At 37.1% G+C, this 12,770-nt stretch overlaps 1 protein-coding gene across 2 annotated transcripts in view; it reads left to right on the top strand.

The window, feature by feature from the left end:
• The window catches only part of doc2b (double C2-like domains, beta), a 70,727-nt gene that overhangs the window by 52,300 nt on the left and 5,657 nt on the right, over positions 1–12,770 (top strand). For both annotated transcript variants that reach the window (XM_043240132.1, XM_043240131.1), the window contains 2 exons: positions 7,697–7,823; positions 11,675–11,832. In XM_043240132.1, the coding sequence (XP_043096067.1) occupies positions 7,697–7,823; positions 11,675–11,832 (285 nt within the window). The remainder of the gene's footprint in view (positions 1–7,696; positions 7,824–11,674; positions 11,833–12,770) is intronic.

Raw genomic sequence — 12,770 nt, 5'->3', positions numbered from 1 at the left:
AAAAAGTTTGACACCGACACCGGGTTCAATGTGGAGTTGTCTAGACAGGCCAGAGCGGTGAGAGCAGGCAGTTATTGTGTGAGTCGCAGGCTTTTCCCGCTGAGATTGCAGCCCTGGGTTTGGAGGCTCCCAGATTTGTCTGGACTCGGTGTGAATTAATGAGGCAGAGAGTCTGCGCTTCAAAGGTCACATTTCTGTGCTTAAACGCTGCAGTAACGGCTTCATTCAACACAGCTAGAGGGAGGTGGTGCTGGGATGAAGCTGGGCGATTTAAGAGTTCGAAAGACTGACCTGAGGCTTAGCATGAGGGTTGCAGCTTTTTTTTAAGCTTTTTATACAGTTTTTACAGCCTCGACTCCTTTGGGATGAGGCTGTATGATGAAATGATCCAGACATACTAACAAGTTGACTGAAAACCGTCACTGATGTTTACTGTTTTGAGGTGAAGTACAGAAGTGTGTCTGTGTGTGTCTGTAGACATCTGGATCAGGAAGGACCCACCTGATGATTCACCATTGCTTTTCTTTAGGGCTGTCTTAGCCAGTTTCCATGGAAACCAAAAGTCTCCCTCACAGGCCTTTCCTTTAGGGATCGCTCTTGTCCTTCACGTAAATAAACCCCAAATACTGGCATATTCAGCGTCTCTCCTCCAGCGTTTATAAAAACTACATTTTCATTATTTCCTCTTGCAGCATACTGGCACTTTATAGCACCTCACATTCACTCAATAAAGCCTGTCTAGTAAAGCCCCGATGGTCTGTGCCCACATACCAGTGATAAAACTGTTGTCTTACGTCCGACTCTGTCTTGTTTGCTCTTGATCACTCTGAAAGGAGGGTAAAAAATGAAGAGAGAAAAAGGCACACTCTCTAACAGGAAGAGAAATGTTCTATTTCAGTTCCTCTGTAAAGTCATCAATAAAGGACACTGGCATGCTGTGCTCTAGTGAGTAGTTTTAGCAGAGGTTTAGTATTGAATTCTGGTACACTGGGAAAAAATGGTGTAGAAAACAATTTTCAGAAACATTGTATATTTCACAAACAATTACAAAGATGTCAGTTATGACATTACAAGTGAAATCTTTAAATCAACAGACTGAAAAGGTAAAATACAAATAAAAATGCGGTTTTCAAAAAAACAATTAATTTTTGGGTTAGTCAAAAAATAAACGTGGATATGTGCCAAGTCACATAAATAAAAGTAGTGTTTGAAGTGCTGTTGTGCTGAAAGTATAAAGGAACTACTGGGAAACCTTTTGTCAGCTGAAATATTCATAGTTGTTTAATACTTTAAAATAATTTTAATATTTTTATAATGTGTGTGTGTGTTGGGCAGGGGTTTTTAAACTAGGGGTGCTGTAACATTTCTGGCAATATGAGAGCAAGTAAAAATGTTTACATAATGTATTTTTAGGAATATCAAAGGAAATTTGTATTAACATAAAGTAATATGAACATACTGTTTAACGCAATCTTTTCTCTTTTTTTGCCACATTTGATTATTGTTGCGTAATTCAAATATCTAAAGGGAGTGCTTTTTAATAATTACTTAATAAATAGCAAACCTGCTAAACAAAAAATAAAATAATAATTAACACTGTATTAAATACTGTTTAATACTATAACTTAATTGAAGGTATATACTTTAAAGATAATTGAATTATTAACCAATGTAAAATCCAGTTTAATATAAAACAATAAAACTTGTTTTTATAATCTCAGACTTACTATTTCTCTCACACAGTATAAATGACAGACAAACCTTTTTTAAAAGAAACAATATAGCTGCCTTCATATTTTATGAAGTGATGCTAGCCTAACAAAGCAACAATTTTATGTAGCAATCAATGGCATCAAAAAGTTAGAATTTTTCCTTTAAATATAGGAACGGATGTGTGTAGCATTTCATAGAACTATCCGATTCACACTTTAAAGCATAATTCATTATTATTCAAAACCATCTCATCTGCAGGGAAAACTTTATGGACAGCTTCACAAAGAGACCTACAGAGTGTAAGTCAGACATGAACACGAAGTCAGGCTTCAGTCTTTCAGACTTTCACACAATGGAGCTCTGAGGTGTTATCTTCCTTCAGCATTCGGTCTCTCCCATTATTCACCGAGCCTCATTTGTCGACGATCTTCATGTGTCGCCGATGAACATCAAAGTGGTGTTTTAATGGCGGCCTGAACTCCTCCCGTGGCTATGAAAAGCATGTGATTTATCTGAAAAGGCATACCTCCATTGCCAACATTATCTCAGACAGTGACAGCTCTATTCAAAGCCAAATTACCCGCACAAGTGGCTCACCTCTCGTGCCTTTATACCAGAGAAAGCCTTTTAATTTACACTCACGGTTTAAGAATACAAAAATACTATTTGCAAACACATTTCCTGGAACGATTACAGACAATTAGATATAGCTAGATGTGCTTCACCTCTTATTTTTCTTATTTTATGACTAAACAGGATTTATCTCTGCATATTAAAACAAAGAGGACTACAACAGAAAGCCATTAGAATAAATATATATATATATATATATATATATATATATATATATATATATATATATATTTTTTTTTTTTCAGCAGGAATCCAGTCCTCTTCCAATCTCAAATAACGACTCTATCTCTGAGGCAAATGTGTAGTTTATTCATTTCCCTCTCAGCATTCTTTAAGCTCAAAAAATGCCTGATCTAAATTTCTATTAAATTTTTGGAATATTACAGTTTTGTGGCCGTCTTCATGAACTCATGAAATTTTGTTCCAAATAATTGTTTAATGGGAATTTTTATATTTTTATCTCACTGACAAGGTATAATTATTTCAAGAATGAAAGCAAGGTAAAATAATTACTGAACACTACACCAGTTTTCTTGAATATATTTCTAAAGGTGCTTTTGACTTTTTCACAAATGTCAGTAACACCCCAAGTAATCCATACATAAAAGGAAAGCAATCGCATAAGTTCAGAAATTAAGTTATGTGTAATAAAATGGAATGACACAGGGAAAAAGTATTGAACACATGAAAAGTGGAGATGAAAAAAGGCATGAAAAGTCATGATACCAGCTAAGATCTATCAGTAATTAGAAAGCAATCCTTCTCCTAGACCAGTGGTTCCCAACCTTTTCTTGTTTGAGGCACCCTTGGAAAGCCTTTCAAAAGTTCCCGGCACCCTTATAAGGAAATAGATATTTAAAATCTCCGTAGCTTTTTTCTTATTATTTATTTATTTGTTTCATTTCGAGAGTTTGCATGCAACAACACCTTATACCCTGTCCTGTCCTGTACGTGTGTTATACGCGTCACTCACTGAGGAACGGGTGGAGAAGGACTCTCCGCTAGAGACCTGCGCGGGACAGATTTTTCAGTCCCGCTCCCGCAACAATATAGATAATTTTTTTCCCGCTCCCGCCCGCAATATTCAAGTTTTGTCCCGCTCACGCCCGCATGTAAACATTAAAACTGTGCACACATGACGCTTCAGACCTGAACTTCTTGTGGCTTGTGGCTGCTGTAGGCGAGTATTTAGCTGCATCTGTCGCAGCTCGCAAAGGGAAGGGGCTTTCCATACCATACCATGTCACATACTATAGAAAAGCATTTCTAAATTTCGGATTTCCCTTTGTTTGGCTTTGTAGTTCTGTATGCTCCTTTCTTTAATAATGAACTAATATCTGTAGCACTAAGCGCGTGTCATGCTCTTCAGACATTTTGCCTCGGTGTGGGTGAGAATTTACGTTATTTTGAGTTGTTCGTGTTGCTTTTGTGCAGCAGATAAATAATATTTCATTTCTTTTTAACTTAATTTTAAGATATTTCCATTTTGCGGGAGTCCCGCAAATAATTTTATTCTCCCGCAACCCGCACACACGAGGACCTTACTGCCCGCACCCGCGTTCACATATCAAACCTCGTCCCGCGCCACACTGGCTTGCGTCGGGTCCCGCGAGACTTTCGGTACTCCCGCGGGATTCCAGGTCTCTACTCTCCGCTATCTCGGTAGTCCCCTCCTTCCCTCCCCTCTCCCGCCAAGAGAGAATGACTTTAGTGCAATTTTTTCCACGAAATTTTGGCGGCACCCTCAAAAGATCTCACGGCACCCCTTAGTGCCACGGCACACCGGTTGGGAACCACTGTCCTAGACTGTGGAAATTAATATTAACTGGTTTAGTCCCAACACCTAGAGTACCACGATGATGAAAATGAAATAATGGTGAACATTTCGGCAAGACAATGATCTCAAACACGGCCTCGGAAACATATCAATTGGTTTCAGAAAAAAAATAAAGCTGCTAGAATGACCCAGCCAATCACCTGATAGAATAGAAAATAAGAACTAAAGATCAGAGTTCATAGAAGAAGCCCCATAGAACCTTCAACATTTGAAGACTGTTTGCATGAACCGTTGCTTTTACATCTGAGATCAGAACTTTTCTACCTCACATTATTGACATTGTAAATGTAATGCCATGCACAAATAGATATGGCTCATGCGGAAAAGCACAATGTACTGTGATTGCCTGTGAGAATAGCATTGTACAAAAATCCCAGAACTCCCTGCACATTTATCCAAGAGAACAGTTAGCATTAAACATGCGCACTACTGTAATCAACCATAATCAAAACAAAACAGAAAAAGCACTGTTCTGGAAACGGCACAAAGAGCAATCCAGCACACAGCTATCTGGGGACACAATCATATCCACATATAACACAGCAGAGGAAAGTGCCTTTATTAACCCGACCTTTTGAACATGCCTGAGTGCTGCTGTAGCTGCTCCATGCCTCATTCAAGACCTTTATCAATCTGCCGGAAAAGGAAGTGTGATTGCCTGTTTACCCGAAAAGTCTTTGGAGAACAGAACTACTGAGCCAGGCTGAATAAAAGAATAGCAATGGTATGGTACAAACTAACATCCGCATGGGAATAGAACAAGCATTCAGGAATTCATTGTTAAAGGAATAGTTTACCCCAAAATAAAAATGACAGCGTATTTTACTAACCCCTAAGCCATCCTAGGTGTATATGACTTTCTTCTTTCAGACGAACACAGAGTTAAAAAAAAATGTATCCTTGCTCTTCCAAGCTTGGTAATGCTCGTGGATAGCAGCCATTATTTTGAAGCTCCTTAAATCGTAAAACTAACCTATATGTCTTTGGGGATTATCTGAAGCAGATCGATGGATTTTTGTAACAAAATTATAACATAAATGACTTTTCTCACATGTTCTAGCCTCTTTGCTGACTTTTGACTCAAGGTACGATGCATGACGTAAGTTGCATCAGACATCAAGTCAGAAGTCAGCAAAGAGGCCAGAACTCTGCACTCTCGTGAAAAAAAAAAAATAACATAATTTACAGAGTTTGAAAATTATGGACAGTATCCAGCCTAACCAAGCTTGGAAGAGCCAGGATACATTTTTAAAAAAAACTCTGACTGCATTAGTTTGAAAGAAGAAAGTCACATACACCTAGGATGGCTTCGAGGTGAGTGAAATATGCCATAATTTTCATTTTGGTGTGAACTATTCCTTTCCAAATGGAAATAATCTGGACTGGGATTCCTTGTGTTGTTCCTTGTTTTATCGACAAGGCTGTGTAACTTAAATCGACTGAATTGTAGCCATTGCTAGACCTTATTAAGAAAGGCATTGGCCCTGCTGTGTTTCAAGATTACAAGGTTATTTCAATTTAATCTTTGCCTTACTAGTTATTAAAACTTTTTAACTTTTTTTTTTTCTTTCTTTTTTTATCAGTGGCGAGTACCTCATTGGGTGGCAGTATTTAGCTTTTCTCTTCTGAATAATAAACTAAAATTTGTTAGTTTGATGTACTTTATTGTTGGATATCCTGATGGGGCAATTTTCTACAAATGCATACTATTAGATCATAAACATCACACACTACTATGTAATAGTGACTATACAACTAAAGTGACCTATATGCTTGTAAGTTTTGTGTAGTGTTGTGATATTCATTGAAAAGGGAGAAGAAGGATCAATCATGTTATGAGGTGCAAAGCATGAGGATTATGGCAGAACCTGAGACAAATATGCGTGTCTAGAGTGAAGATATGTCTGAATTTTACAGTCTGGATCAGCAGTGCTGGCATGACAGAAATGATGCACGAGATAGAACCTGCTATTTTGCTTTTCCAAAACCTGGTCTCAAATCCAGTTGCAGTTACTAAAATGTTTAGACGCATATTCTAGAAACACTGGGGTCTGGTTTTCATTTGTTAAACATCTTATTGTTCAAAGAAACAAGATATAAGATGTGTTTCTAGTTGCTCCCAAAGACTTGAGGATCAGTTAATTCCCAAAAGTTATAATAGTGCCATAAAATCATTATTTTTTTTGTTATTGTTATTATTTTGATGATGCATAAACTTTGAATTGCATTTAGGAGAAATTACTGGATGGCACATAGCCACAAGAAAATGAACAGTTCATAAGCACAATTGATTCTCTCACTTATCATGACATGCCAGATTTGAGTAAAAAAGCAAAAATGCAAAAGCCTGAATGAGATTTGAGAGCCTTAGCGGAAGACAGTATTTTCAGTAATTGACTTGCGTTTTAGTCTGTCTCTTGCATATAGATTCAGAAGACTTTGAATAACACGATATGGGCACTGCTAGGTCTTTATAAGGGGGATATAGCCAGCTAAAAATCGGCAGTCGGTTCCCCATCTACTACAGTTTCGCTGTATTCACCCCGCTTCACATCACAGCTGTTTCCTCCAGGGAAAATATATATTGTATATCCTGATTAGAGGCTGAGCCCCCTAAAATGAAAATCCTAGAATCGCCCCTGAAATTAGTTTCCTTTGAGGGTATATAAGTATGTATGTGATGTTTTTGGTACTTGAAGTCATGCACATTTATGTGGAAAATAGCAGCTAGGATGTTCAGCAAAATAGCTCAGTTTTAACAGATAGAAAGTCCTTTAGCTTTCAAATGGCATGAGGGCAAGTTAATAAAAGTATTTTGGTAAAATAATTGTCTCTTTCTGCAGTTAGCCAATTCATCACTATCCTAAACACATGGATTTGTTGTTATTCTGGCCATCTGTTCTTTCTGTAAATGAGAGATATCCGCAGTAAGTTTTTTCTTGTGTGAATTACTCATCTGTATCCAGTCAAATGTTATTATTGACCTGTGCAAAACTGAAAGAAGCTGTGCCTTTGTTCCTACCCCCACATATCAAGTGGTTCTTGCCGATACTGCAAATAGCACAGGAAACTCATTTCACAGTGAGCAAGTTCAATGCAAATGAACATCTACAGTAAAAAGATCCTTTCCATGGAGCTTCTGTTATGGATTCTAAATATACGGGATATACTGAATAATTGGATCCGGTCAGACGTATTTGACAGAGGAAAAGTGCTTTTCAAAACCGTTATGAAGCACAGGTGGTGGGGAAATGCCTGCATTCAACATTTGACTGGATACGTGAATATGTACTCCTTCATATATTTCTTTGACTGAATGGAGTACAGATTTTATTAGTGGGATCAGACTGGGTCAGATCAGTTCTAGATAATTATCAAAAATGCATTGAAAAGCTTTGAAATGGTACATCAGATTAACATGGTGATGAAAGTCTTCTCACTAGCTATATAATTCCTTTACACGTCAAGTCTACAAGGCAGAACTCATACTGACAATCTTTTGTTTTCATCTAGGATTTCAGTGTGTGACGAGGACAAATTCCGCCACAACGAATTCATTGGTGAAACCCGAATCCCCTTGAAGAAACTCAAACCCAACCAGACTAAGAACTTCAGCAACTGTTTGGAAAAGCAACTTCCTGTGAGTTACAGTCTTTTAGAGTTCATCTCTGGAAATGAATTAGTCTGATGACGGAAGGCGTTATACTAATCATCAGTGCGGTTGTCGGTGAGTGATGGAGAAATTGAGGGAAGTTTGAAAGCTACGTAAGAAGATTCAGATATCAAATTGATTGGGAAGTCCAAAGTGACTCTCATTAGAATCAACATATTAATTAGAAATCAATTATCATTGGAGCAACATCCTCCCATCCATCACCCATCTGAGACAAACATGTCAGGCTTACAAACATCAGCAAATAATGCGTTAAAGCCACAGGCTGCTTGCTGCTGGAAGAAACCTAACAACGATTTAACAATTGCAGCTCGTATTGCTCGTTTCAAACCCTGCCATATCCTCCAGGGAATACATTTTTGTTTCACTGGAAATATACACCATAAATGTATGAGAGACACAGTCCCACACGTGTTAGCACCTGGACCATACTTTATATCTGAAATGTTATACTCTAGTCACAAACTAAAGCTGTAGCTCAGCAGGAAGTGTTTCGTCAGTACTTGGGCACAGCTCTGCTAGGATCAGCACAAACTATGCTTTATATGGTCTGGCAGGAGAAGGAGGAAAACCTTGAAGAAAGCATGTCGTCTTCATTTGAGGGGGGTGGATGTAGGTTTTAAGGCACGGTTACTGTGTCAAAGTGCTTCATGGATGGACAGGATGAGTAAGTAATTGGTGGGGGTTCATCTCATATAGTTTTTTTTGTATCAGAGTATCTTGCTTGAAAGACGGGGTCATAAAACCCAAGCATTTTCAGTAGCCGATTGAATCAGGGTTGAACTGATAGGATGCTGTTGTATTTTTATTGCTATTTATTACATGGTTCTATGAAATGTTTGATTCTGATTGGTCAGTCTCAACATTGGAAAGTTTATCTGTCCTGGCTTACAGCCTCTTGCTGGGTATTTTCCAACTCAAATCAGTATTGTCCAGTTATTTTCTTATGGTCTAAGTAGCCATGTAATGACTGGAATAATGTACCTCCACCCAGTGTACATGTCAGGGTTTATTTTGTGACAATAATTATATATATATGTGTGTGTGTGTGTGCATTATCACTTAATTATGATGCATCTATTACAATATCATGAGCAAGAAAATGAGAGCGTGAGATCAGTGTGATAGAAGTTAAAAAATTAAAATGACCCGGTTTTACTCATCCACAAGGCATCCTAGGTGTATATTATTTTGTTCTTACAGAGGAATCCAATCAGAGTTATAATAAATAATAATTAATTAATTAATATTAAAAACATTTCCTGGCTATTCCACATGTTATCATTGCAGTAGTTGGGTGTTTCTGTTTGACAGTCAAAAACACATCAAATAAAGTGTACACATCCATAATAAAACATGCCATGGCTCGAAATAAATGCCATGGGATGAATAAAGGCCTTCTGTTGAAAGAAAAAGTGTAATAAACAGTCTTTTCTCACTTCTGCTGACTGTCGCACATGGAAGCTGTTCCAGTAGATGCCTCTGAGATATGCTAGCCTCACCAGTTTGTTTACAGGAGCAAAGGAAGTAATGTTTCCTTACTTCAGCAAAAGAAAACCAGTCTCCTCTTGGCTTATATCGAAATCCTCCAACAATTTTTTTTTTTTTTTTTTTTCCGGAGCCCTGTGAGGCACGTTTTATTATGGATGCATGCTTTATTTGTCGTGTTTTAGACTATTAAACAGAAACCAATTCAGTTAAAAAATATCTTAATTTGTCTTATGGGTTTGGAATGACATGAGGGTAATTAGTTCATTATTACCAGTATTTCCAATTAATTAACCATTACATGTCTCCAACCAACATTGTGTTGTGTTTTCTTCCTTAATGATTCTGTTTTTGAATGATTCAGTTAAATGACTAATGACTACTAAAATCAGTTTTATAATAACCCATTTTAAAAAGTTTTATTTATTTGTATTAAATGTTTACAGTTTCTGTAACTAGTTTCTACCACCTCCTTGGCTGCACGAGATGAGAACACATTTTTATAATTTCTTGGGTCAGGAAAGAGTCAGTATATGACACATTTCATCCTCCCCTAAAGCGAAACACCAGCTCTGGCTGAATGCGCTTAAATCTGCAGAAAGGATGCATTCATGTTAGATATATCACATATTACACAGCTCTGCTAGGATCAGCACAAACCACTGCTGTGTATGTTCTAGCAGGAGAAGGGAAATTGTTTTGTACTTGAATAAGCTAAAAGAGCACAGGTTTAGGTGTGTACATGCTGGGCAAAATCAAGGTAACTGGCCAAAATCTAGACATGTTGATAAGTTTATTCCTAAGACATTGAAGACCATATGGCAATCAAGTAAAAGGCCAATAAAGGGAAATGCATTTACAGCAAGACACCTGTTGTCAGTGCAGTCGGTTTAACAACGTGCATGTCAACAAATGCAAGGAGTAAAACAAATAGAAAAATAAATATTTATTTCTTTATTACTTAGTTAGCTGTTGTGAATCCACTGTTGTGTGTCCAGTGGTCTCCGAACGTCACCTAAAGCGTCAAATCAGCTTCAAATTGACTCTGAAAATCGTAGCTGGTTCATATGTGTTTAATTAGGGCTGGAGCTAAACTCCTCTGTATGGTCCAATGACAATATATTTTCAGTCACTGAACTCAAAAGTTCTTTAAATGGCTTGAGTGTGCAGAACATTCACAGCTTTATGAACTGAATGGCCCTGACACATAAACACAGACAAGCAGGGGGCAAAAATAAATAAATAAATAACATATATAAGATCAGTCTTATGGGACATCAAATTTCAAGAATGTTATATAATGACAAACATTTCCCAAAAGTCTTTAGTTTTTTTCCCAAGTAATTTTTTAGTTAGCCTTGATGAGTCAGTTTTAAAAAGATAAGCACTGGCAATTTAAATCAGTCTTTCAATGAAAAAAAGACAATTAAATTACATTTGACAGGTATGGAATGCTCTCCAACCCTGACATTATGAAACTTCCCAGAAAGTTACAGAAGTTTTTATTTTTTTTTAAGCTCTATTCACTTCTATCCATTAATTATCTGTCACCCACCTGAAAGATCAGCACACAGACTGATCTGGGATCTGTCCGCAGGACTGTGGTACAGGTAGAGGTGACAAAAGTTAAACACAAAGACCGACTTGGGATGTGCCCTTAGGCCTGTGAGCGACTCCACCAGCTGGCAAACAGTACGAAGCGTGTTTGTTGTGTGAAGAGACTCTGCAATGTGTATGTGAGGGTGTGTGTGTGTGTGTGTGTGTGTGTGTGATCTCCAGTGGGGACGGAAATGAGACAGCAGTGTGTGGGGGATGAACAGAGACGCCTCCTCCACAGCTAATTAACTTCATGCTTGACGGCTTTGGTGGGTCCACAAAGTTCTGAGAGCGAAAGAGAGAGAGAGATTTACCTCACATTCAACAGTTGAGATTGCCATAAGCTGTCTAGACAAGAAAACACTAAAAATAAGGGAGTGGTGCATGAAACTAATTGAGCAAGTTGATAAATTATCTACTGGGATACAATTCTTGTGTTTTAAAAGAAATTTCCTCATGTTTATTAGCTGATAATTAATGTAGTAAATGCAACTAGATTCATAGAATTTGCACTTTATATATATATATATATATATATATATATATATATATATATATATATATATATATATATATATATATATATATATATGTTTCGTGTACAAGCTACATTCATCAGTTTCTTTATTTGTATTTTTAGCCATTGGACTGACTGTTGTGTTTTTTGTTTGTGTGCGTGTGTGTGTGTGTGTGTGTGTGTGTGTGTGTGTGTGTGTGTGTGTATCCCAACCCAGATCGACAAGACAGATGACAAGTCTCTGGAGGAGCGAGGGCGCATCATGATCTCTCTGAAGTACAGCTCTCAGAAGTGTGGCTTAGTTGTGGGCATCATCCGCTGTGCTCATCTCGCTGCCATGGATGCCAATGGCTTCTCTGACCCCTATGTTAAAACGTAAGTTCTTCCTATACCAAAAGCACGATTCAACTGTCCATGTGCAGAAATAATAAAATAAATAGAATTCACATCATTTGGTTTAGTGAAATAATGTCATGCACATTAGAGTATGTGAATTACAGATATCAAAGGAAATCCGGCTTCCTATTGCTAAATTTAGTAAAGTTAGTTCACTCAAATCTGAGTTATATGTCTTTTCATGCATTAAAGTTACATTAATGTTTAATACATTATTAAGAAATACATTGTTTTTGTCAACATTACAAATAATATGCGAGAGATTTTCCCTACGTAGATTAGATACACAACAAAAAATGTGAGTAATGGTAGATGTTTTGTGGAATTCATTGACATTAAAGTGATGAGATAAAATAAAAAACAAAAAGAAGGAAAAGAAAAATCTAATCATAGATTTAATTATAAAATTACTTTTTTAGATCAAAATAGGTCAGCTATGAGATTTGCTGAGATCCGGGTGGTGGGGTGGTGTTACATGGTGACTAGTGATCTCAAGGGGGAATAAACCACTAAGGAAGGTTATAGACTGGTCATATCTTTTTATATATTTAGTTATGTTTCCTATTCAGTTAACCACTTGGCAACTAAAAACCCACGGGCAAAAAAGGTAATAAGTCACACAACGTTTCTTGAAAATCTTAAAATGCTTAAAAGTTTCCTGTAAGGTGTAGGTTTAGCTATAGGACAATAGAATATACACTCTATACAGTAAAAGAAGCATTACACTTATGGAGAGTCCCCACAAGGATAGCAAACCAGACTCCTCGTGTGTATGTGTGTTTAAACGCATATGATAAAATAAAAATTACTTTTTTTAAAAGAACCTTAAAGTAACAAATAAACAAAAATCAGTGTGGAGCCACCTTTTTTCCCCCTTACCTTTTTGCATCTCTGTTTTATTTCATGTTGACTTTAAA

The sequence above is a fragment of the Puntigrus tetrazona genome, chromosome 5 (assembly GCF_018831695.1).
Source record: "Puntigrus tetrazona isolate hp1 chromosome 5, ASM1883169v1, whole genome shotgun sequence".
Lineage (NCBI taxonomy): Eukaryota > Metazoa > Chordata > Actinopteri > Cypriniformes > Cyprinidae > Puntigrus > Puntigrus tetrazona.
Note: the sequence above shows the minus strand (reverse complement) of the source record. Positions and strands in the feature narration are given on the sequence as shown.